Source organism: Hibiscus syriacus, unplaced genomic scaffold (assembly GCF_006381635.1).
Source record: "Hibiscus syriacus cultivar Baekdansim isolate YM2019G1 unplaced genomic scaffold, ASM638163v2 tig00110330_pilon, whole genome shotgun sequence".
NCBI lineage: Eukaryota > Viridiplantae > Streptophyta > Magnoliopsida > Malvales > Malvaceae > Hibiscus > Hibiscus syriacus.
Window position 1 is genome coordinate 1,348,001 of NW_024062686.1, and position 21,370 is coordinate 1,369,370.

The window sequence follows — 21,370 nt, forward strand, 5'->3', positions numbered from 1 at the left end:
TTTTTATTTGTGTTTTGTCCACTTTTCCTCGTTGATTTCAACAAATATAATATATGGTAACTTTCGTTCTTACTTAATTAAGATAATGCCACTTTAGTTTTTATTTAATTAATATGTGGTCACCACGGGTTAAATATCATTAATTAGGTGACGTGATATTTTGGTATAATCACATTATATATACTCTCGATTTAGTCATACTTTTAATAAATTAAAATAAATTTAATCCTCCAATCGAATAATGACAAGTGTTACTGGTGTCATACGTCATCATTTGATTGGAGGACTAACTTTATTTCAATTGATTTTAATTTAATATATTTATTTTAATTTATTCGGTTGGTAAAAAATGAATATATTAAATTAAATAATGTTAGTCTTCCAGATGAATGACCCATAAATTGTATTAAGCCGAATAAATCAAATAAATATGATTAATGTGTATACATTGGCACATAAAGACGCAACATCATCAGCGGCCAGGATTCCTTGATCTATTTCACAAATACCAAATTTCTTAAATACCCTCGTATCCTTAAACGAGAATAAAACAGGAATTACCTAGTTTCGCCAATCCCTTTCTGGTCATTTCATCCTCCAATCATCCACTTCTCCTCCTCCTCTTCTTCTTCCTACTCCCACCGAGATTTCGTCCCCGCTATCACGCTGCACCGCAGATCCGTACGCTCTTCCCTTTCATTTTATCAGTTAATATGTATTCAAGTTTTATTTATTAAAATTAAATTATTTGATTTCTTTTTAATCTTATTCTTATTTTCTCTTCATCTATCTTCAATCTTGTTTACGTGTATGGAATTGTTTTGGATTTCCCGTTTTCTTTGCTTTTGATTTCTGGCGCTTTAGTTTCAGTAATTGAGTTGCAACTCTTAATGGCGTCTTAATTGTTTACTCGTTCGATTAAAATGTTAATTCGATTAAGGTGTAATCTGTTTGATGTTATTTTTTCCGATATTAATGCGATTAAGATAGTAATTGACCTTTCTAGCTTATACATCTTATATTCTGAGGTTAAATTTGTTGTTGCAAATCTCGCACTTGAATGACACACGTCTTTTAATTTTCATATTGATCTGAACACTGGATTTTAATTATTCATTTTGTTGCAGGGATCATCTCAACTTTCACTATACTCACCGAAGCTTGAGAAGGGTAATTTGATATTAATCTATTTGTATTATGATTGGCATTTTCTTTTTCTTTGGCATAATTTTTTACTTGGAAAGTTTCTTTTCTTTCTCATGAATTAGTTGATGTCTAGTTGTAATTTACATTATTATAAGATTTTTTTTTAATCTTTTATCCGATGCAAAACTTTTATCTATCTTTTAGCGCGTATTAATTTGTTTATCTGAGTCTCGGATTAGTCATGTTCCATTCCTAGCCTATGACTTCCTTAAATATCAAAAGCGTTCATATAGAATATATCTCATGGTTATGCAATTACCTCTGACAACAAGAATACTAACTTTAAAATCTAATCTTTTGTCCTCTGTTTATGTAGTATTGGCTATGCCATGCTTATCCAAAACTATTGTCTCAGACTAAGTAAGACTACTAACTGTTTTGTAGTTGCTATCCGCGGCCTTGTTTCTTCCCATACCTTGACATTGACATCTTTTGTTAGACAGCTTCTCTCTGGTGTATTTCTAGATCTTTACATTTCCAATCCGCCTTAAATGTGTTCTCCTTCTGTTTGTACTCAATCTACGCAAACTTCCACCTTCTCTTTTGTACTCACATTTTTAACTTCTATGTTTACTTGTTCAATCCTGTGATATTTTGTGAGTCTTATTTTACGTTTAACAGAATTTTCCCTAGGTTTAAGCACAGGACATCCAGTGTGATTGGTAATATTTTATTTGTCTTCATGTGCATTTGGAAATCAAGATGTGGTGGTCTGCTTGTGCAGCCAACTAGAATGATTTAAGCACTTTGTTGGCACATGCAACTTCTTCCATCTTATTTAAAACTAAACGTCAATTAAGTATGTGGTCGATATCAGCCTTGAAGCTAAAAGTTGTTATATCAGGTCTTGTCTGCCAATTTGTTTTCATCATGCTCTCTCTATTATTCATATGATCTACTGCAACCAAGCGTTTAAATTGAATACACTATTGCTATATTTCACCTGCTACCAACCTTTAACTATATTGGCTGCAGATCTGGGGTTTTGGTACATGTTTTGTGTGTGTGTTGCCACATATAAATTCTTTGAAATTAAATATTAACTGATAGGGAGTTTTTATTGTTTTCTTTGCAGGGTGCTTCTGTGACAAAATATTCTAACATAACGATTGATACAGTGAACAGGATTAAAAATGGAGTTGAATAGCCTGAAAGATGCATTTGATCGCGTTGCAAAGAAGCAAAAGCTGTTCTGCTCTAAAGCTCACGAAGTTATGGATCAGATTGTTCAAGAAATCGAGAAGGCAATAGAAATGATGCAACCAACGACCCTTGATCATAAATCCATACTAGCTGAACTGAAGAAAAAACTGCATGAAATTGCTCCACTCAGTCAGCTTGAAGGCACACAGAAGGAACTCAACATAGCATTGAGCAAGTACCCAAAAGCTCTTGAGAAAGCCCTTAATCCTGATATATCCAAAGCTTATCGAAATATTGAGTTTGATTCCCATACAGTTAATCAAATAATTGCCAGCCATTTCTATAGGCAGGGCCTGTTTGATGTTGGTGATTGTTTTATAACCGAGGCTGGGGAAGCGGAAGCTGCTGCTGCTACAAGATCACTTTTTCAAGAAATGTGTCAAATACTTGAAGCAATGAAGAGTAGGAACCTAGAGCCCGCCCTGAAATGGGTGGCCGAAAACTCTGATAAACTGAAAGAAAATGGTTCAGACCTTCTGCTTGGACTCCATCAGTTGCAGTTTGTGCAAATATTACAAAAGGGAAGCAGAGATGAAGCGCTCAAGTACGCAAGAACCAACTTCGTTCCCTTTGCTGGAAACCATATGGCTGAAATCCAGAAACTCATGGGGTGTCTCTTGTATTCCGATAGACTTAGCGAGTCCCCGTATGCTCATTTATTGTCGCCCACCAATTGGGATATAGTGGCTGAGGAGCTCACCAGACAGTTCTGCAAACTACTGGGGCAATCATATGAGAGTCCATTGAGTGTGACAATAGCAGCAGGGGCGCAAGTGCTACCACCTCTTCTAAAGTTTATGACAGTTATGGCTGGGAAGAAGCAAGAATGGCTATCAATGAAGCAGCTGCCTGTTCCAGTGGAGTTAGATAAAGACTTTCAATTCCATTCTATATTTGTGTGTCCCGTGTCTAAGGAGCAATCGACTGAGGATAACCCACCGATGCTGATGCCGTGTGGTCACGTGCTCTGCAAACGATCTATCAACAAGATGTCAAAGAATGGATCGAAAACTTTCAAGTGCCCGTACTGCCCATCCGATGTCGATGCAGCACGGTGCAGACAGTTGAATTTCTGATATATGTACCCTAAAATGCGATTGGGGTTGTACTAAAAAAAAACTGTTTCGTTTGGACCGAATCAAAAATGTGTAGAACTATAAATTGTTTGTGGTGAGATGTTGGCAATGCTGTGCAACAGTGTAGTATTGGCTGGACTTTATTGTAAATAGAAATGCATCCCAATATACATGCTGGTAATAAACCGATAAGCCTCTTTTAATGTTTATATGTTGGTGTGAACATTGAACTAGTTACTATTATAGGATTTTGGTTTGTGTTTAAATAGTTTGTATATAAGGATATCCATTACAAAGATAGGATGAGAAGGAAAAATAAAATATAAATTACAAATGAAGAATCATAATATTTTGGTTTGTGTTTAAGTAGTTACAATTATATTTTTCAATATAAATTACTCAGTTTCGAAACTCATCATTTGCACGAATAAATTTACCTGAGTGGTTAAAGAAATTGTTGTTCTTAGAGGTTACTGGTTCGAGCACTAGTAGCTACAGTAAGATGATTGAACGTTTATTGTCAAATAGTTAAAATATTTAGAGAACATATACTACTTTGTAATATAAAAAAACTCGTCATTTGATTTTTTTTTTTAATTTTAACGAAAAGGAGCTTAAACATTAGGTCTCAATTCTGCACACATCAAATTTGCAACCTCACTCGGTGGTGGTTCGAAGCAGTTCAAACCCGAAGGAAGATTACGCGCTAGCTTGACCATCGCGTCCGCAACTCGATTCCCTTCCCTGAAAACATGTTGCACAGTCACAGCCCAATTCCGACGAAGCAGCACCATCACATGGGGAACCATATAAGACAAAACGATCCCCTCACCATCTTGTCTACATTGCTAAAACAGCATCCTTGCAATCCGTTTCAAGGACCAGTCGACGCACCCCAAACTTCCACGCTAAATCGAGCCCTTCATAAATACCCCATAGCTCTGCATCGAGACTCGAACACGTTACCACCTTCTTCGAAAACCCAAAGCACCATCTTCCCATAGAATCTCTTAAAACTCCTCCGCACATAGCCATACCCATCGAAGGATGGCTCCCACCATCTGTATTTAACTTCAACCAACCATCAGACGGTGGCTGCCACACAACCAACTCCCGAACTCTTAGCCCCAAGGACTCCGACCCTCCTCCTTGGCGCTCCCTCATATCGGTCGCTTCCAAACATAGACGGGTACTTCTTTGGATAACACTCTCTCGAACAGCAACATTTGGCTAAAAAATTGTAAGTGAACATTTAATACTATGTTTTAATGCTTACAATGACTATTACTCCTCTCCGACGACTACAAATGTCTATAAAAGTATTAAAAGACAAAAATTTCAAGAATCAGTGAAAGAACATCAAGAAAAAAAATCAACATTCAAACATAAAAAATTAGTGTTTGAGCATCGAAATCTATTTTTTTTTAATCTTGTAAAACCACTTGCGAGCCATTTTATTATTACATTGGCTAAAATGTGTAATTGGGTTGAGCTTAAATGTGCAAATTCTTTAATCTCGTGATGGTTACTCTTTGTTCGTTAAATTTGTATTTTTTAGAGAGGTTTAAGCTTAAGATTTGGGTTGAAATAAGTGTCTTTATCTTAAGATTTGGATAGAAATTTTAATGGTTATAAGCTGGGATGGACCGAGGGTGACGGGTGGGTGCAGTCGTCCCCTCTAAAAATTTATGATATGTACATAATTGAAAGCACCAAAATTAATCATTTTAATCACGTATCCGACTATCTGGTTTGATCGATGGATACATAATTTTTAATCAAAAACAAAAGTTTTAAACTATTCATAAATAAGTTATGTAGGATTAAACTTAAAATATTTAGATTTAAACGATACAAAGCATCCAAAAATATACTCATGTCGTAACATTAATTCAACGATATTAGAAAGGTGATTGGGTTTTTAATTTTACAACTAAACAATGGACTTTAATTGATTGATTTAATAATGGTGTTGAAGCAAAACGGCTTGGTTGGGGGTGATAATGAGGAGAGCCGTTTATCTTTATTTGTTTATTATTAATGACAGCTAGGAAAGTGGTTTTTTTTCAATTATTATTCCTTTACTTCATAAAAAAAGAATAATTATTTGTTTAAATGGTTGATGTTTCATTTGTGTGCGTGTATTTATTTAGTTCGTAGGAAGCGGACGTAATTATGGCCACCCACCATTTCATGTTTTGCCCTAATTTCTTTTAATGAGTAATTATGGGTTTTGTTCATGGGTAGATATTTTTTTCCGATGAAGCTAAGGTGATTATAAAATTGTGTTTGTTCTAAATATTTTCAACTATTTAACATTGAATGCACAATCACCTTGCTGCAGTCGCTGATACTCAAATCCGTTACCTCTATGAACAATAATGATTCCTTTAACCGCAATCAAATAAAATTATTTCCCCTACTTTAACTTGTTTAATGCTCAAATGATTAATCTGGTTTGTATTATTTTATTCATACAAATGTAAAGGTTCTTTTTTTGTTGAATTAAATACCCGAATTATATTGTTTAAATTGGTCTCTAAACTTTTGAATGTTTAGATTTCATCTTTAAACTACGATTCTCGTTCTAAATTGGTATCCAAACTTGTGAACATTCGAATTTTATCATGTAACTATCTATGTATGCTAATGCATGTCCCAAGTAATTAAAACTGTTAAAATATATTAATTATCATGTAAATATTGACGTGTATCGTGTAATAATATGATGTGATATAAATTGTAATTAATGTTGGATTATTTTTTTCGAGTAACATGAGGTGTAATTAATGTTGGATTAGAGAATGTGATATGACATTGAATATAGTTTAATCACATCATCTTATTATATATCAATGTTTGCATGATAGTTAACAATTTTTTTAAATAATTTTATTAATAAGAGACTTTATTAGCATACATAAATAAGTTAAAGATAAAATTGAAATATTTAAAAATGTAAAGATCGATCTAAAAATTAGCAGTACTGTTGACATGATATCTTTTTATTATTACAACATTACGTTTTGATTCTAGTTTGATAATTCATTGTTAAAAAATTAACAGTAATACTTACATTACATCTTTTATTGTTTTTGAATACCAGTATGACATTATCTCATACTGACACATTAACATCATTCCTACCTTTATAACAAGGAATGATCAAAATAGAAACAAAATGTAATATTAGATATAATTTTTTAGAAAGTAATATTTGAATGACCCAAACAAGAAATAAGTAATAAATGGATGGCCAAATAGGTAGTTTGCCTGTGTTTTCTTTAAATAATTTAAATTCAAATAATATTATATGTAATTTTATTCAAATAAAAAATATAAATACTAAAAGAATGATATAATAATAGGTTAGGGTACACGTCACCATCTCCATGTCTTCATTTAATTATTCTAAAATAAATAGATTATCTTAAAATAAAATATAATTGCCTACATTGCATTAAATCATTTAAAAAAAGGGGGGAAAGAAACACTAATTTTGGTTTTATTATTTTTTATGTAATTCCATTATTTTGACTTTTGTGTTACAAAATAGAAAAATTAAAATCTGGCATTTTCAAATCCATGCAAATCGCTAACTCTATTCATATGCTTCCTCATGATCGCCATTTTTGCCAATCTCTCCGCCGTTCTCCAAGCCGACGTCGGCGTTAACGGCTCAGCCTTTTCCTCCACTCTCCCATTATTATTAATTACCCTTTGTTTCTGGCGCCGCCGGCTCAACTCGGCTAACTCAGACTCCAACCGCCCAATAAATCCCTCAGCCGAGCTCGAACCCGATTGCATCAACAAAGCTCGAGCCGAGGTGAGCAAATGCTGAGCCCCCGATAAATCGTTGTGCTCAATCAATCCACGAGACTCCGCCACAGCACGCGTGCTCACGTGGAGATTCCTCAACCGTGCGACGCCGGAAGATGGAGATCGAACGGACTGCGGCAGCCGAGGTAAAACCAAGCTTTGATCCCTCGAGTAGACCATCTCCCCAGTGAATGGATCCGTGTAAGATGATCGTACGGACATCATTCTATGGGACCCGCGAGAAGATACGGGCACTTTCAGTTCCACCAATAGTTCTCTCTCCTCGCCCGAATGCAAATCCCCAACCCGTACTGAACCCGACCCGAGTGCAGCCGGTTGGGCCGTCAACGAATAGACCGATAATATCTCGGCCGGGGCCGACCCAGATTCGAATCCCAGTTGAAGCCTCACATCTTGAACCACCACGCTTAACAGACCGTTGATGATTTTACAAAAAGCATCCTCGTTTGGAGCGTGGGTGCACGATCCGAAGCCGAATGAGTGCACGGGGATTTCTGAATGGCTCAGGCGCCTGGTGGAAACAACTGGAAGGTTCTGATTGGTTGAACTGGACTGCGACTGTTTATCATTGTTGTCAGATAAGATCATTATACTTGACAGCGCGTTTTTCTCTCTACGATCCTCCAATATCTTGACCGCCTTTTTCAGCGCGTCGTTGACACTCATCCCTTGCCTGTTTCTTCCCAGCCCGTCGATGATCCTTCTCGCGAATCTCCGTCCGCTGGAACTCATCCTTTTCAACGGCAACAACCGTTTTGAACTCGACGAGAAAATCACGATCGACAATCGGTCCTTCTCGTTAAGCAAAGAGATAATCCACCGCATCACGCGTTTCAGCATCTGCAACCGCATCGCACCACCGCTAACATCCAACACCGTAACCAAGTCGATCGCGGCCCTCTTCAACCCACGCGTTACTGTCGGCGCGCTCACTTTCATAACTACCACGTAACTTTCGTAACTCCTCCCGATCGCCACCATCGCCGCCTCCTGCGACAACCTAGCCTCCACGTTCCTTGCATCACTCCTCGGGGTGACAAAAAACCCATGGAATTCTTCCTCTTCGTCGTCGATTTCGGTTTCCTCGGACTCAGGGATGGGGTTAAACTGGGAAAGAGAAATAGGTGAGGCCAATGGTTCATCGTCGTCATAGACCTTTAACGACTTCGTTTTGATGTCGCCGAAAGATGTTTTATGGGGTTGTTCGGGGTGTTGAAGGGAGAGTAAAGGCAACTCTTTCCAGGTGGTGGAACAGACGGGGCAAATTTGTAATTGTTGCTTCCTGATATGAACAGCGACGCAATGGAAATGGAAGGAATGAGAGCACTCCGCCGTGAAAATCGCTGTTCCCCGCCCCGTTTTCACGTTTTCCAAACAGATTCCACACCGACCACCCTGGAAGAGAAAACAAAACAACAAAAGATCATTATTGAAAAGGACAAAATTTTGCATAAAGATAAAGAGTCAGATACAAATAAGAGTGGAAAAGCTTACCTTGGAGAGGCAGAGAGTGGATTTAAGGAAGGAGAAACTGGAAGGGGAGGAAGGGGAGGAAGGGGAGGAGAAATGGGAAGTTCTGCAGTGGAGTTTGGGGCTATTCGGAAGAGAAGAAGTCGGGGTGCAAGTGGAAGTGGTTCGGCAACGAAGACTCGGGCTTGAAACCGGCTGAGATTGTAACCTTGGGGTTGATGGGTTGGAGAAAAACCCAAACTTCGACGAAAATCTTGGACTTTTGGTGCTGTTTTTTTGCTGCTGTTGTGGTTGTTGCTTTTCTGGTAAAACTGGGCTGTCTTGTTTCTTGGGAATGGAAGTGCAAAAAGCTCTTCTCCAACCGGTCACCATTCTTCGAATTTTTTGTCTCTGTTTTCAGTCAAGCAGAATCTTTTTCTCTTCACTTGAGGCCTGAGGGGGGATTTTAGTTCATATGGAAGAATTTAGTTGGTTGTGAGGGAGAAGAAACGGATCGGGCATAGAAATGAAATTTCTGAGGAATTAGGGAAGCAAAATAAATAAAGATTAGATGGAGAAGAAAAAAGAGAGTAGCTATGGCCCCCAAAAGATCACTGCTTTGCCCTTTAACATTTTCTTTTAGCCCGAGACTATTATATTGTTCGCTTGTGTTTCGAAATCTCCCCCACAAAAAGATCACTGCAATCAAAAGCATTCGTTAGTCCAAAATTAACGAAGGGCCTTTTCTTTAGGGCACTGAGAGCATATCTATGTAGTGCGGGGCACATGAGCTGCTGCACATCTCACAAAAAAGGGTCAAATTTACTTCCTTTTGCATTCATTGTCCACACACACCAATCCCCAAAATACTCGCTGGATTGCTCCCTTTTAACATTTGATTGAAAAAAAAACCACAATGAAACGAAAGTACTTAACTTGTACAATGCTCAAATTATTCATCTGAATTGTATTATTTTATTCACCAAGAGACGAAAGACATTGACACACACAGCTAGAAACATTATAAAGAAAATTACCCTTTACCCCATCTCATCTTTGCTGCTACGTTACAAATCTTTAAACGGCGTTAATATATTAAAAAAACCTAATAATAATTAAAAAAAAAATTAAGAACAAGATTTTAGAAAAATAACTCCTAAATTATTCACGTAGGACAATCTCATGTCCTATAAAATAGGATTGATGTATTTCACGTTTTATAAGACGTGATACCTATCAATTTTTTCAAATAAAATTATTACATATTAAATGAAGATAATAATAAATACATAAAATTTATTTTTTGTAAAACACAAAATTTAATCTCAATTTTTATATAATGCGATGTTGACAGTTTGAGAATTATTCTTTGAACTAATCTGTTAAGGGTTGGTTCTTCAAAAAATAATTATTAAAGATTTTTAATATAATAATGCCTCTTTAAACTCTTGATTTGACTCACCACCCAAACAATCACTCTTTTCTACGTTTTTAAATTTTGGATGTTAAAGCGATTAATTTAATTAAGGGACAAAAAAATGTCTTATAATATACGATTTTAATCAATTTTTTTTGGATTTGCCAAAATGATCAACTAAATCGTAATGCGATCGATAATTCGTAACGCGATCTCCGGTATCGCAAATCAATTTCCAGATTTGTAACACGAACTTTGACTATTGTAATGTGAACTTGGACTATCGCAACGCGAACTTGCGAACTTTGATTATCGCAATGCGAATATGTAAATCGCAATGCGATTGTCGAAGTTCTCGTTGCGATTTATTCTAAATTCGTTGCGATAGTCTAAAATCGCAACGACTGGTGATATTGCATTTGTTTCTTAAAAATTTTCTCTAAAAAGATAGTATTCGCGCGGACGTGTCGAAGACACGCACTACCACTACCACTACCACTACCACGACACGACCCGAGACGAGACGGCGGAGGCAGCGGTGGCGCGCGCGCGAGAGTCCCCCTTGTTCTCTATCACTCAACAAGGAAGTGGGAAAGCCAAGCCTTAAATACTATTCCCAATAGTGTTTTCAATACTATGTGGGATTGAGCATTACCAACACTTGTTCCCAATATTATGTGGGATTGAGCCTTAAATAGTGATATTATTTTTGAATGTTTTGCTTAAAATTACAATAATCGCGATTGATTGTAGATTGACTTTTAATTATGACATATTTAATTGTATAATACTAATGTAATTGGTTGCTGATTCAGTTGTTTTAAGGTGCATGATTGTTAATTGTTTCATGAATAATCACATTGTATTGGAAACAAGTGTTGGTAATGCTCAATCCCACATAGTATTAGAAACACTATTGGGAATGGTATTTAAGGATTGGTTTTCCTACTTCTTTGTTGAGTGATAGAGAACAAGGGGGACTCTCGCGCGCCGGCGCCGCCGTCTGTCTCGGGTCGGGTCGTGGTCGTACGTGTCTTCGACACGTCCACGTGAATACTATCTTTTTAGAGAAAATTCTTAAGAAACAAATGCAATACCACCAGTCGTTGCGATTTTGGACTATCGCAACGAATTTGGAATAAATCGCAACGCGAACTTCGACTATCGCAATGCGATAGTCGACTATCGCAATGCGAACTTGGACTATCGCATTGCGATTTACATATTCGTATTGCGATAGTCCAAGTTCGCAAGTTCGCATTACGATAGTCGAAGTTCGCATTGCGATAGTCGAAGTTCGCGTTGCGATAGTCGAAGTTCGCGTTGCGAATCTTGAAACTGATTTGCGATACCGGAGATCGCGTTACGAATTATCGATCGCATTACGCTTTAGTTGGTTATTTTGGCAAATCCAAAAAAAATTAATTAAAATCATATATTATAAAACATTTTTAGTCATTGAAATTATTTTCTCTTAATTTAATCACTGATCGAACTGAATATTTGTTGTTACGAGCCATATTTGTTTTTTCGGTTTGTAGGAATGGCTATGATGTTAAAAATGATATATTTTGGTGGATATTCATTGCATTATATTAATAAAAATAGCGGGAAAATAAAAAGAAAAGGAGAATAAAACCAAAAAGGCGATATAGATAAGACTAAGAGAGATGGGTGAGGATTCAGTTCACCATCTCCATCACCTGACTTGCTTTCCTCTTCGGAAAGCGCGTAGCCGTCCGGTACTCCTTGTCCTTATTTGTTTACCTTCTACATCCACCAATTTGTCCTCATTTGAAAATTCTAAAAATAAATGGATCATCTTAAAAGAAAATGCCATTATCGACATTGCATTAAATCATTTTAGAGAAAGGAAAAGAAACAATGTTTTTATTTTATTTTAGAGAAAATAACCTCAATCACCAAAAATCTCAGGTAATATACGATTTTGACTAATTTTTTTTAAATGAACAATAAAATCGCAATGCGATCTTTAATTCGCATTGCGATCTCCACTATCGTAAATTCGCGTTGCATTTCGCGTTGCGATAGTTGAAAATCGCGTTGCGATTTTCCATTTCGTGTTGCGATAGTCTACAATGTCGTTGCGATTTTCTACAGTTGTTGTTGCGAAAGTCTACAGTTGTCGTAGCGATTTTCCAAATTCGTTGCGATAGTTAAAAAAAAGATTTTGTTTCTTAAGAATTTTCTCTAAAAAGATAGTATCCGTGCGGACGTGTCGAAGACACGTATTACCACGACCACGACCACGACCACGGCACGGCACGGCCCGAGACGAGACGGACGGCGGCGGTGGCGGCGCGCGAAAGTCCCCCTTGTTCTCTATCACTCAACAAGGAAGTGGGAAAGCCAAGCCTTAAATATCATTCTCAATAGTGTTTCCAATACTATGTGGGATTTGAGCATTATCAACACTTGTTTCCAATACTATGTGGGATTGAGCCTTAAATAGTGATATTATTTTTGAATGTTTTACTTAAAATTGCAATAATCGCGATTGATTGTAGATTGACTTTCAATTATGACATATTTAATCGTATAATACTAATGCAATTGGTTGCTGATTCAGTTGTTTTAAGGTGCATGATTGTTAATTGTTTCCTGAATAATCACATTGTATTGGAAACAAGTATTGGTAATGCTCAATCCCACATAGTATTAGAAACACTATTGGGAATGGTATTTAAGGCTTGGCTTTCCCACTTCCTTGTTGAGTGATAGAGAACAAGGGGGACTCTCGCGCGCCGCCGCCGCCGCAGTCCGTCTCGTCTCGGGTCGGGTCGGGTCGTGGTCGTGGTCGTGGTAATACGTGTCTTCGACACGTCCGCGCGGATACTATCTTTTTAGAGAAAATTCTTAAGAAACAAAATCTTTTTTTTTAACTATCGTAACGAATTTAGAAAATCGCAACGACAACTGTAGACTATCGCAACGCGAAATGGAAAATCGCAACGCGATTTTCAACTACCGCAACGCGAAATGGAAAATTGCAATGTGATTTTCAACTATCGCAACGCGATTTTCAATTATCGCAACGTGAAATGCAACGTGAATTTGCGATAGTGGAGATCGCAATGCGAATTAGAGATCGCATTGCGATTTTGTTTGTAGACTATCGCAACGCGAACTGGAAAATCGCAACGCGATTTTCAACTATCGTAACGCGATTTTCAATTATCACAACGCGAAATGCAACACGAATTTGCGATAGTGGAGATCGCAATGCGAATTAGAGATCGCATTGCGATTTTGTTGGTCATTTTCGCAAATCCAAAAAAAATTGGTCAAAATCGTATATTATATGAGATTTTTGGTCACTGAGGTTATTTTCTCTTTATTTTATTAGTTTTTATGTAATTCCATTGTTTGTATTACCAAAGGCGTTTCTCTTAAATATCACTCTAACCCTATATATTTTCTTATCAGATACATTTGCGACTATATTTCTCGATCTAACTCCATTTATAGGAACGCGCGTCCCTTGAACCGCGCTTTACGCCACGTGATAGAAGGCGCTTTACGATCTAAAACCCGGGTGTTAATTTTATAAATATTTATAAACGGGTGTCAAATACATCTTTAATTTCTATTATGGTGACATTTGTGTAAAAATATCAGCATAAACACCCCATGCACAATTCCAGGTGAGAGTTCTTGTCACAAGTTAATAAAGTGGACAATGTGTGTAGAGGTTGAGTTTATTAATATTTTAATGTGTAACAAGTTTTTTTTATAATAATAAATATTTTATAATTTAAAAAAGAGAAAATAACCTCAGTGACCAAAAATCCTAGATAATATACGATTTTGATCAACTTTTTTTGGATTTGCGAAAATGACCAACAAAATCGCAATGCGATCTCTAATTCGCATTGTGATCTCCACTATCGCAAATTCGCGTTGCATTTCGCATTGCGATAGTTGAAAATTGCGTTGCGATTTTCCATTTCGCGTTGCGATAGTCTACAGTTGTCGTTGCGATAGTCTACAGTTGTCGTTGCGATTTTTCAAATTCGTTGCGAAAATTCGTTGTGATAGTTAAAAAAAAAGATTTTGTTTCTTAAGAAATTTCTCTAAAAAGATAGTATCTGCGCGGACGTGTCGAAGACACGTATTACCACGACCACGACCACGACCACGACCACGACCATGAGACGGACGGCGGCGGCGGCGGCGCGCGAGAGTCCCCCTTGTTCTCTATCACTCAACAAGGAAGTGGGCAAGCCAAGCCTTAAATACCATTCCCAATAGTGTTTCCAATACTATGTGGGATTGAGCATTACTAACACTTGTTTCCAATACAATCAGGAAACAATTAACAATCATACACCTTAAAACAACTGAATTAGCAACCAATTGCATTAGTATTATACGATTAAATATGTCATAATTAAAAGTCAATCTACAATCAATCGCGATTATTGCAATTTTAAGCAAAACATTCAAAAATAATATCACTATTTAAGGCTCAATCCCACATAGTATTGGGAACAAATGTTGGTAATGCTAAAATCCCACATAGTATTGGAAACGCTATTGGGAATAGTATTTAAGGCTTGGCTTTCTCACTTCCTTGTTGAGTGATAGAGAACAAGGGGGACTCTCGCGCACCGCCGCCGCCGCCGTCTCGTGGTCGTGGTCGTGGTCGTGGTCGTGGTCGTGGTCGTGGTAGTGGTCGTGGTAATACGTGTCTTCGACACGTCCGCGCGGATACTATCTTTTTGGTCACTGAGATTATTTTCTCTTTAAAAAATTATAAAATTCATATATTTTTAAAAAAAATTATTGAATAATAATTCATTTGAACCTCCCATTGTAATTAAAAGTTTATTTTAATATTTTTTATATTTTTAAAAAAATTAATTTTAAAAACAATAATTTTTTCAAAAATATATAAAATTTATAATTTTTTAAATTATAAAATATTTATCATCATCATCATTTTGTAAAAGAAATACTAGTTATAATATTTTTATAAAATTAATCATATTTTAAAATATTTACCCTCAAAGTTTTTATATGCTAGATTATACATGTTGTGTAATTTTAATGCAAAAATTTAAATAATTTTATTAAAAATAAATAAACATTATTAACTGTTGTTCAAAAATAAAAATTAATGAATAATAATTAATTTGATCCCTAAATTATAATTAAAAGTTTATTTTAATATTTTTTATATTTTTAAACAATTAATTTTAAAAGACAATAATTTTTTAAAAAATATATGAAATTTATAATTTTTAAAATTATAAAATATTTATTATTATAAAAAATAAACTTGTGACACTAAAATATTAATAAACTCAACCACTACAACATTGCACACTTAAAAATACTGATGTTTTTACACAAATGTCACCATAATAGAAATTAATTACGTATTTGACACCCGTTTAAAAATATTTACAAAATTAGCACCAGGGTTTTTTACACATTTGGTAAGGCGCATCCCGGGGGCACCTTCAATCACGTGACATAAAACGCGGTTCAGAGGCACCTTCCTGCAAATGGTGTTAAATCAAAAAATATAATCTGAACAGTACCTGATCAAAAATATTAAATATAAAAAGTGATTTTTCGAAAAAAACACCGTTACTAAATAGGAAAGCTAAAATATGGTATTTTCAATCAATCCACCGTACGACGCTGGGAGACGAATATCGAACGCACTGTGGCAGTCAAGGTAAAACCAAGCTTTGATCCATGTTACTAAATTGCGGTTACAATCGCGATTGCGGAGGTTGCGATGTGATTTTTTTCCTAAAATTAACTATGTTTTATGTTATGGTTGTGGTTTGTGATATCCCGATGTAATTAAAAGATTGTTACTGTTACAATTTAATACTATTTGATCCCTAGAGTAGCACGCCTGCTAAAACGGTTACATTTTCATTACAACATTTGAATAGGTGACTTGGTAAGAAGAAGAAGATGGTTGCCCAGAAAAGAGTGGGTGGAGGAGGGGAGAATAAGAAGAAGTGACGTGTAGATTTTTTTGTGATTCTTTTTATTTTTTAATTATTAACTTAAAGCTTCATTAATGAGTTAGCGGAATTCAATAGTTGAGATATTAAAATTGAATGAACGATAATATAAGAGATTAAGCGCGCATGATTTTTGAACCGGTGACTAAAGTCAATCAAACCTAAAACTAAGGGACTATATGTATAGTTTATCCTCTTTTATTTAAAATATTTTGTTTTAGTGTATTGGAAAAGTAACTTATTAATTTTCATTTTTATTACAAACTAAATAATTGTTTTGTTTTATATCCAAAATAAAAGGAAAAGAACGTAATAATGTCACACAAAGTGAGCATATGCGTGAATTAAAAAATAAGAAAAAATTAACTCGAGTTGATTTAAGTGGTAATCATTTTGACATTGTTTAAGTAACGTCTTGAGGTCGAGTCTTTGTGATGTAAAAAATTATTGTTGGGAGACTCATCCACCAAATTCAAATATATGATGTAGGTCGATCCAGATTAATAATAATGAAACCTTGAAATCGAGAAGGTAAAAGGAAAGAATCAATGATGGTAATGGACATTGTTAGATAACCACACACAAAAAAATATAAGGGACTTGAATTGTGGCGAACATAATCCATTAGGTGCACCACCAATCCACCATACAGCAAAGCAATTACTTGGTGCCATTAGTCATCAAGATTTTGAATATGTATTGATGAATTTTTCGACTTCTAAATAAATTTTCTGTATATCATCATTCGTTTAAATATTAATCAACTCTTAAATAATTAAATATTTTAATCATTCCAACGAGTGTCTAAAGAAGTTGACCTTTTGTGTGGAATGTGAACATATATACATAGACTTATATCTCCGACCAGTGAAATTAGAAGCGAGTAAAACTCGATTCAATTTAAAAAATAATAATTTTTGGTTTGACTCTATGTTAAAAATCTTGACTTAAAAAAATTTTAAATTTGAGTTCAGTTATAAAATAGAACTCGAATAATTCAAATTTTTAATAATTAGTGAATTGATTTTTAAGTTTAAGTTAAATTACTTAACTATACATGATATATGTATTTTGCATATGAAAAAAATGTGTATATATATATCATATATGACTATAGAAAATTATTTAAATTAAAAATAAATAATATTATAAATATTTATAATAAAATTTAAATAAAAATAAAATAACTAAACTCAAAATAATTTAAATAAAATAAAATTCATTAATTCAAATAACACAAAACATTTTTACTGTAATCAATTGAATGCTCAGTCTTACGTATAATATAGACCACGATTTTACTCTTGACCTAAATAAATGAATCATTAAAATAATGATTGGACATAACATTAAGGGTAAAATATGTAAATAGTCCTCAAACGTTTAGAATGCTTATATTTTGATCATCTAACTTCTAAAACTTACTATACAATTATCGAACTTTTAGTTCGTTTTCAATAATATCTTATCATTACTGTCGTTAACTCCTCTCTCCTCCTCCTTTTCATCTTCTTCTTCCTCCTCCATTAAAACAACTTTTTTCACTATTTTCCTTATTTGTTTCCCAATCTCTCCTTGGCGTCGCTTCTCTTAGGGTCGATAGATTTCCTTGGCGTAGCTTCACTTGCACCGCTTGAGGCAATATCCATACATGTCGATGTCTTTTGCTGCTGCTTGTCGTTATCGAAGGAAGAACTCTCTCCACAGCTTCCGCCGCCGGAGCCCATTTGTGAAGGTGCTCATGGAAAGAGACAATGATTGAGAAGCGTCGCCGTTGTTTTTGGCCATCTCTTGTGCCGGTTGGTTCCTTTATCAAGTCTAGATCATGGATAAACCCATGGAGCTACTGCCGCCATTATTACCGGCATTACTGTCGTCTTCTCCGTTGGTTGTTCTTGCATTTGTTGTCGTGTCTTGTGACGGGAACATGTATTCACTGGTGCCGGTGGTGGAGTACAAAGCGTTGCAACCAAGGATACTATTTTGTTGATGGCGGGGAAAGAGTTGTTTCCGAGGAAGTTTTCGAGCTTTGATTCTTGTTTTTGGCTATTGCATGAACTACTGCCCATGAACATCGAAAGCTCTTAGTTTGAAACTATAAAGAATGGATTTTTGTTCTTCCTTTTTGTTGCTACAGGTTCACGTAGGCGGTTCCCAATGTATAGATTTGAAAGAAAAATGGGAAAATGAGGCTTTGGACAAGTATATGTTGTCAGCGAAATGGCACTGGTCCAGGAGCTTTAGATGTTCCAGATTATTTTTGCAGTGGATTCTATTGCTACTCTAATAGTTCATTCCTCATTGTTCAAGACTTGTTTTGTTTCTCATTTCTTCACCTGTGTTTGAAAAGAAGAGCATGATTTTGCAGTTGAAGAAGAAGAATATGAAGAAGCCAAAGGTTAAATTGAATGTATTGCAAGTTTTAAAAGATTGGTGAGCAAAATACAAGCACCCTAAAAGTTTGGGGACTATTTTTTATACTTTACCCTAACAATAATTATTAAAAGTTAAGTTGATTATTTTATAAATTCTTTAGAAAAAAAAAACCCTTCAATAATATTCTCCTTATCGGTCAAAATAGAATATTAATACTATACGGTCTAAACAAGCCAAAGATTTGATTTATTTTTTTTGTATAACTATCGATATCCGATCTATTGATCAGATGTTGCAGAGCGAAGTGTGACTCTCCTAATTCAGTTTATTCTATTTGTAATTATCGAGATTTGAATCTTTAATCTTGTTTAAAGAATCTAGTGTCTCATCCTACTATATTAAGCTGTTGTTGATTTTCATTTATTTAATCCTAACAATATGATCCAGATTGCAATATTTATTCTTAAACGGTCTAATGATAAATGGTGACGATGATGAAGAAATAAATAAATTTCCAAAGAAAAGTTGCAATTTGCAAAAGCAAGCAAAGCGTATGTTTTATATCATAACTTATACACGCCCGCCCCCATCTTATTGACCGTCAAAACTCAAAAGGAATGCATCCTTCCATTTTCATAACATCAATTTTATCTTTTTCTTTTTTTAGTCCCGATTTTAAGGTTTTATTTTGACTAATCTGGACCGACTCACGTTGTATATCTGATTTTGGTGGGCGAGTCTCCCTACAAGATGCATGAATTTTCTACATGCACGATGACTCGAACTTAAGAACTTGCTTAAGTGATATCAAGTCGCTTACCACTTGATCCAACCATGTTGATTTCAAATTATCATTTTAGTTTTAAATGTATTATCAAATCTTAAAGATCCAATCCTATTAATTTCCCTATTTTTTCTCTTAATTTTGATGACTACTTTTAAATATTAGATTAAATTAAAATTTAGAAAATATTCAAAAAAAATTATATATCTTACTTTTTTTTTTAAAAAAAATCGGATTTGAACAGTTTTATTTTAGGCTAAAGTACATAAATAGTCCCTTGACTATAGAGTATTGTTTTATTAAGTCCCTCGATTATTTAAAAATTATAAAATGATCTTGTAACTATAGACTATTACTTTGTTGTGTCCATCGACTATTAAAAGTTAGAAAATAATCATCCAATTATTCATTTTGTTCCAAAATCGCACGACTCCGCTAAATATTTGACGGTATTATGAGTTGAACGTTAACTTGCTGACTGTGATAAAATAAAATATAATCCTAGAATCTCAAACGACTCTCGTATCCCAATCATAATCTTAACATCCACCTTAGACAACCACCAATTTCTTAACGAAAAAGGATGAGTTAAACGATTTTATAACTTTTAATAGTCGAATGACTTAATAAAGTAGTATCCTATAATCGATGGACTATTTGTGTACTTTACCCTTTATTTATTAAAAAATAATTTTTAATGTATTAAAAATACCAAATAGGAAGGGGGGGGGGGAAGCAAAGCTAGACAAAGAGTGTTAGTTTACTCAAAATGTATATTTTGTATGTGTCATTGGACACATGCTGCTGCCTTTGACCACACTTCATTGATGGAGAATTCAAAACCATACATATATATATATATATATATATATATATATATATATATATATATATATATTATAGGAAAACAACATGATAATATGCTTTTGCGAGTTTTATAAGCATCTTGGACTACCCTAAATTTAATAATGATTGGATCAAGGAACTTTATTATTCATAAAAAAATTTCCCCTACTCGTATCCCTATACATCTGATCATATATTATATGAGGACAGCGTCCATCCATTTGAATATAAAGAATTTAGAAGAAAAGAGAACGGCAATAGATTTGATTACACATTACTTTTGGGTCTTTGGAGGGCACCCCATATGATGATCCAACATAAAATTTTCAAAAATCAAGGCTCCTTTCATATATTCAACCAGCATGGACCGACATTTTCAACACTACATTGTTATAACATGTCTCTAATTGATGTGTCAAAGATGTATCCTGTTATCTTCATGTAATGACCCCGAGGTGCATTTGGAGTGGATTATGCACATTGTCGCCTTAATTAACCCCTACTGCTATGGACCAATTGAAATCAATTTGATTCAGATTATAAAATATTTCGATCAACCATGGTGTCACACTTGCTAGATAATCATTCAGAGTCATGCTCATCAACCTTCGATATGATTTTGACAATCAAATCTGATAGTCGACAATCGTATTTGCATAAACTGAGAGTTTAATGACATACACGATGATTCTAGGTCTAACATCAGTCATCCTATAATCAAGATATTTATAACAAGGGAAACTGAAAATGTACTATTTCTCTTCTTTTGAGTTCTTATCAAGACCCACCATCTTCTCTACGCTATCCTCGTCATTCTTTGATAAAAAAAATCAACCAGTGAACGTTTAATCTGCCATCGATCGTTAATTTTTACCCAAACTACAAAAATATAAAATATCAACAAAAACAAATCTATTGCCATTAATATTTATTGTATAATTTTAACAATGTGTGTATGAACTGTTCTTAATAGTAAAAATATATTTTTAAAAATAAATGATGAGAAATCAATGATGAGAGCTGAAGCTAATTAACATTTTCGTTGGCCACACATGTCCAAACAAAACGAATACATTAACTGACATAATTATTACTGAAAAATATTTTTAAAAAATAAAGTTCCAATTTTTCTTAAAAAAATATGATTATTAGTTAGGATCATGAA

At 34.7% G+C, this 21,370-nt stretch overlaps 2 protein-coding genes across 4 annotated transcripts; one reads left to right on the forward strand and one right to left on the reverse strand.

The window, feature by feature from the left end:
* Window positions 1–574: 574 nt before the first annotated feature.
* On the forward strand, window positions 575–3,670 carry LOC120119005 (protein RMD5 homolog). Of its 3 annotated transcripts, none has more exons than XM_039138918.1 (3): window positions 575–681; window positions 1,128–1,170; window positions 2,282–3,670. In XM_039138918.1, exon 3 carries the CDS (start codon window positions 2,340–2,342, stop codon window positions 3,483–3,485), a length of 1,146 nt encoding a protein of 381 aa, XP_038994849.1. In that variant the 5' UTR covers window positions 575–681; window positions 1,128–1,170; window positions 2,282–2,339; the 3' UTR covers window positions 3,486–3,670. The 3 variants fall into 3 exon arrangements, with proteins under 3 accessions (XP_038994849.1, XP_038994851.1, XP_038994850.1); XM_039138920.1 differs by having other exon boundaries at window positions 2,325–3,670; XM_039138919.1 differs by having other exon boundaries at window positions 578–681; window positions 1,129–1,165; window positions 2,276–3,670.
* On the reverse strand, window positions 2,741–9,653 carry LOC120119004 (probable E3 ubiquitin-protein ligase EDA40). The gene is made up of 3 exons (XM_039138917.1): window positions 8,820–9,653; window positions 7,035–8,720; window positions 2,741–2,751 (listed from the first exon to the last, which is right to left on the reverse strand). Exons 1-2 carry the CDS (start codon window positions 9,165–9,167, stop codon window positions 7,047–7,049), a joined length of 2,022 nt encoding a protein of 673 aa, XP_038994848.1. The 5' UTR covers window positions 9,168–9,653; the 3' UTR covers window positions 2,741–2,751; window positions 7,035–7,046.
* Window positions 9,654–21,370: the final 11,717 nt, after the last annotated feature.

What these genes read in the sequence shown, in the direction of transcription:
- LOC120119005 (XM_039138918.1), top strand. Translation starts at nt 2,340, where the DNA reads ATGGAGTTGAATAGCCTGAAAGATGCATTTGATCGCGTTGCAAAGAAG.
- LOC120119004 (XM_039138917.1), bottom strand. Translation starts at nt 9,167, where the DNA reads ATGGTGACCGGTTGGAGAAGAGCTTTTTGCACTTCCATTCCCAAGAAA. An exon ending in CCACTCTCTGCCTCTCCAAG is followed by an intron (nt 8,721 to 8,819) that starts GTAAGCTTTTCC and finishes TTTCTCTTCCAG; the next exon opens with GGTGGTCGGTGTGGAATCTG.